This window comes from Merops nubicus, unplaced genomic scaffold, assembly GCF_000691845.1.
Source record: "Merops nubicus isolate BGI_N331 unplaced genomic scaffold, ASM69184v1 scaffold6283, whole genome shotgun sequence".
NCBI classification, from domain to species: domain Eukaryota; kingdom Metazoa; phylum Chordata; class Aves; order Coraciiformes; family Meropidae; genus Merops; species Merops nubicus.
Genome location: NW_008596822.1, coordinates 15,321 through 19,160, shown reverse-complemented (window position 1 = coordinate 19,160; position 3,840 = coordinate 15,321). Strand labels below are relative to the sequence as shown.

At 48.5% G+C, this 3,840-nt stretch overlaps 1 protein-coding gene across 1 annotated transcript; it reads left to right on the top strand.

Annotated features, from left to right (window-relative positions):
• The first annotated feature begins 1,821 nt into the window (after positions 1-1,821).
• LOC103769306 (glucose-fructose oxidoreductase domain-containing protein 1) lies at positions 1,822-3,090 on the top strand. Its single transcript, XM_008936491.1, has one exon. It carries the CDS (start codon positions 1,876-1,878, stop codon positions 2,737-2,739), a length of 864 nt encoding a protein of 287 aa, XP_008934739.1. The 5' UTR covers positions 1,822-1,875; the 3' UTR covers positions 2,740-3,090.
• The last annotated feature ends 750 nt before the right edge of the window (positions 3,091-3,840 follow it).

Sequence of the window (3,840 nt, the reverse complement as noted above, 5' to 3'; positions counted from 1 at the left end):
GGCAAGTTTTGTCTAAGATTTCCCTTATAATGATAACTAATTGTCCAGTTTAAAATCTCTCTGCGAAGAGTCTGTGTAACTCAGAGGACTATTATATCAGTGGTCTGTATCAAGTGGCGTAGCTGGAGCTACCAGTTAGAGGAATATAGGGCAGGTGGATGAATGCTTTCTCCAGTATCAAAGAGATGCAGAAAAAAAAATTGTTCAGGAGTAGGAAAAGAAGTGCTCTAAGGTTGAAAATGTCAACTCCATCACCAGTAGCAGTCTGTAAAGATGAAAGAGAAAAGTGAGAAGGGAAGACCATGGCCACTGAACAGAGGATTCCTGCCCAATTGAAGAGGAAAATGAGCATGTCTGTACTTACCTGATTAGGTGAAGGTAAATAGGAGCGGGCTGAAGGGAGAGCTTTCCCTTCTTGGCTGTTAACTGGATCCTGCCACTTCAGTGGTGACAACCCTCCCTCCAGTTTCAGCTCCTCAAATAGCAGCAGGCAACGACTGGGCACAGGCAGCGTGGATCAGCTGCTTATTGCATGTTTGGGCTGTGACCCCCTTCTTCTTCCAGGCAGGCTGTTAAATATTCATGGAAGTGGGCTCTGACAGACCCTTGCCATCTGTCTGTATTTGTATGATTTCATCCAAACAGCTCCAAAACATATAAAATTCTATCCTCACTGCAGCCCTTTCAAGAAAAAGGGATTTCTCACCTATCTGAAGGGAAAAGGAATGAAAACACAAAGCGATTTAGTGAGTAACCAGACTGACTCATCTGGACTCCAGCAGACAGGAGCCAAATTCAGCTCTTTTAAGTGCCAGGTCCAACTGTAGCCGGAGGCTCGCAAGGCCAAGATCATATTTAGTGCTATAAGGTGTTGTATAGCTCACCTAATATTGCTCATTCAGCGTAAAAAAATCTTTGCATGCAACTAAAAGGGAGACTCTGTCAGTATATGTGTGTGTGAGTACAGAATGAAGGTATTTGATGAGGAGAAATCAATAATAAAGCCATTATTTAGGCATCTCAGGCTTCCCTGCCTTCAGTTGCACACCTTGATGGGCAGTTAGAACAGGATTGTCACACAAGCTTCAGTAAACAGCGTGCCCATATGGGCAGTTCAGTCAGGGAACAGATTGTCACAGCTACGTTTGACCTGGTTTCGAGCAGTCGTGGCTCTCCCTTGGCACTGTGGATGCACTGCTGACATTTCAGCAGAGCTGCTTCCAAAAAAATGAGTGCCATTGTCAGAACACTGTGGCATTTCTACATTTTAAACCAAGCCAGCCGCCCAGTACTGCTCCCCCTCTCCAGGCAAAACAGGCTGAGTGGGAAAGATGAAGGGACAAGGCCATGCAGGAGACAAGCCCAGACGTTTCAGTGTACCTGCGTTGAGTTCCTGTGTGCGTGCGGTCATGTTTCCCACATGCTTGAGGGATCTGAGTCTGAAGCTCAGATTCAGCTCTTGAAGCCCACGCACAGCCAAGTTATCACAGCAGAGATGTCTGTGAGATGGCTGAGTGGGGGTGGTTGGTTTTGTACCTGTTGCTAGAAGGTGGCAAATGTGGGGTAGCAGTCCACCTCACCTTAGCTTACTTTCTTATGCTAATTCTAGGCATGAGCACATTTTGAAAATGATAAATTTTCACAGCGGTGCTGAAGAAACTCTTAGATGCATTTTGGAAGCATACCAGAGGGGAGCTTTGTGCCTTTAACAGCATAATGAAATGCCTCCTTCTTTCTCCTTGCTTAGTCTTTAAGGCTTTCAGCTTACTCGGTCGACATATTTTTATTGATGATTTCTTTTTGTGAAACTATATTTCAGGCATTGGAAAAAACGTCATCTGTGACCGAACGGCGACTCCCCTGGATGCCTTCAGGATGATGACGGCGGCTCACTACTACCCAAAGCTGATGAGCATCATGGGGAACGTGCTGCGGTTCCTGCCCGCCTTCGTGAAGATGAAGCAGCTGATCCAGGAGGGTTACGTGGGGGAGCTGCTGGTGTGCGAGGTGCAGGTGCACAGCGGGAGCCTCCTGGGCAAGAAGTACAACTGGAGCTGCGACGACCTCATGGGGGGCGGGGGCTTGCACTCGGTTGGCACCTACATCATCGACCTCCTGACCTTCCTCACGGGCCAGAAGGCCGTGAAGGTGCACGGCTTGCTCAAGACCTTCGTGAAGCAGACGGACCACATCAAGGGGATCCGGCAGATCACCAGCGACGACTTCTGTACGTTTCAGATGGTCCTGGAAGGCGGCGTGTGCTGCACCGTGACGCTCAACTTCAACGTGCCCGGGGAGTTCAAACAAGACATCATCGTGGTGGGCTCGGCGGGACGGCTGATTGTCATAGGCACCGACCTCTACGGACAGAGCAACAGCTCTCCTCAGCGGGAGCTCCCGCTGAAGGACTCCACGCCAGTCAGCAAATCCTTACTTCCAGAGAAGGCCTTCAGTGACATCCCATCCCCCTACCTGCGGGGCACCATTAAGATGGTCCAGGCTGTCCGGCAGGCGTTTGAGGACCAGGACGACAGGAGGACCTGGGATGGGAGGCCCCTTACGATGGCTGCCACTTTTGACGACTGTCTGTATGCCCTGTGTGTGGTGGACACCATTAAAAAGTCAAACCAGTTAGGGGAGTGGCAGAACATTTCAATCATGACCGAGGAGCCTGAACTGAGCCCGGCATACTTAATCAGCGAAGCCATGCGGAAGAGCAGGATGTCTCTGTACTGCTAGCTCCTCTCAGCTCCTAGGGAAGAATAGGAACCAGACAGCTCTTGAAGGGAATGGTAACTCAGCCCCTGTGAAGGGCTCGGGCATCTTAGAAACAGCTGAGGATACGGGACAAGGTAATAGGAAGGGGGTTTGGATGAACTGAATCTGTTGGTGGCTAAATGCCAAAGCGACAAGGTCCTTAGAAATGCCCCAAACAGACTGGAGACATAAGAGCTGACATAACAACAGTATTAGCTGGCTGATTGGAAAGACGTACCATGGACTCATCTCCTGCTTGCAGGTGCTTTAGATTATCCAATTGTGTTTACTGTGAAAGGTTGGGAAGATCCTTTTAGATCTTCCTTACCTACCAGAGGGCTGTGAAGGTACTGTCATGTCGTTCAATTTTCTGTAGTGTCTGACATGAATGGTTCCTGCCACGACAGCTGACACCCTCGTGCTGTAGTACTACACCCCTGCCCAACACACGGAGTAACAGGACCTGGTGTGAGAGTGTCGTGTGAAATGGAAAATCCTGGCAGCTCACTTTTCATGCAGCTTGTTAGGAGCTTCTCCGTGTTGGGTTAGCTAGTTGTTTTTTTGTTTTTATTTTAAAGCACAATTAAGTAGGAAAATGGTTGGCTTTTGAAACAAAGCAGTCCTCAGCCACAGTGCATATGCCCTGATACTGGGGGTGGGTGGGTGTCTCCTCTGAGCTCCTGGTGAACTTCAGTGTTAACTGCACAGATCTGCTGATGAAAATGGTTGTGCAAAACCTTCATGGCTGGCAAGGGGCACGACACAGACGTGGTCATGGGGTTTTTTAGAGAGCTGAACTCAGGCTAGTCTTATTGAAGGTTTACGTACAATTTCCTGTGTCTGGGACTGACTTTTGAGCAAATTTATTGTGCATTTTGGTTTTAGGTGGAAAACAGTAGGAATCCAGCCTGTATGATGCTCCCATATGATGGGTAGTGTTCTTTTAAACCTTTGTGAACTCCCACCTGAGACGTGCACACCGACAATTAATTCCATATAGCTCAGCCCTGAAGCTTTCACCTCCACCAAGTGGTGATGGAAAAACTCCTCGTCCATTTCCAGGGAAAAAAACTTACCTGAGAC

Coding starts and splice junctions, on each gene's coding strand:
- LOC103769306 (XM_008936491.1), top strand. CDS start 1,876: ATGATGACGGCGGCTCACTACTACCCAAAGCTGATGAGCATCATGGGG.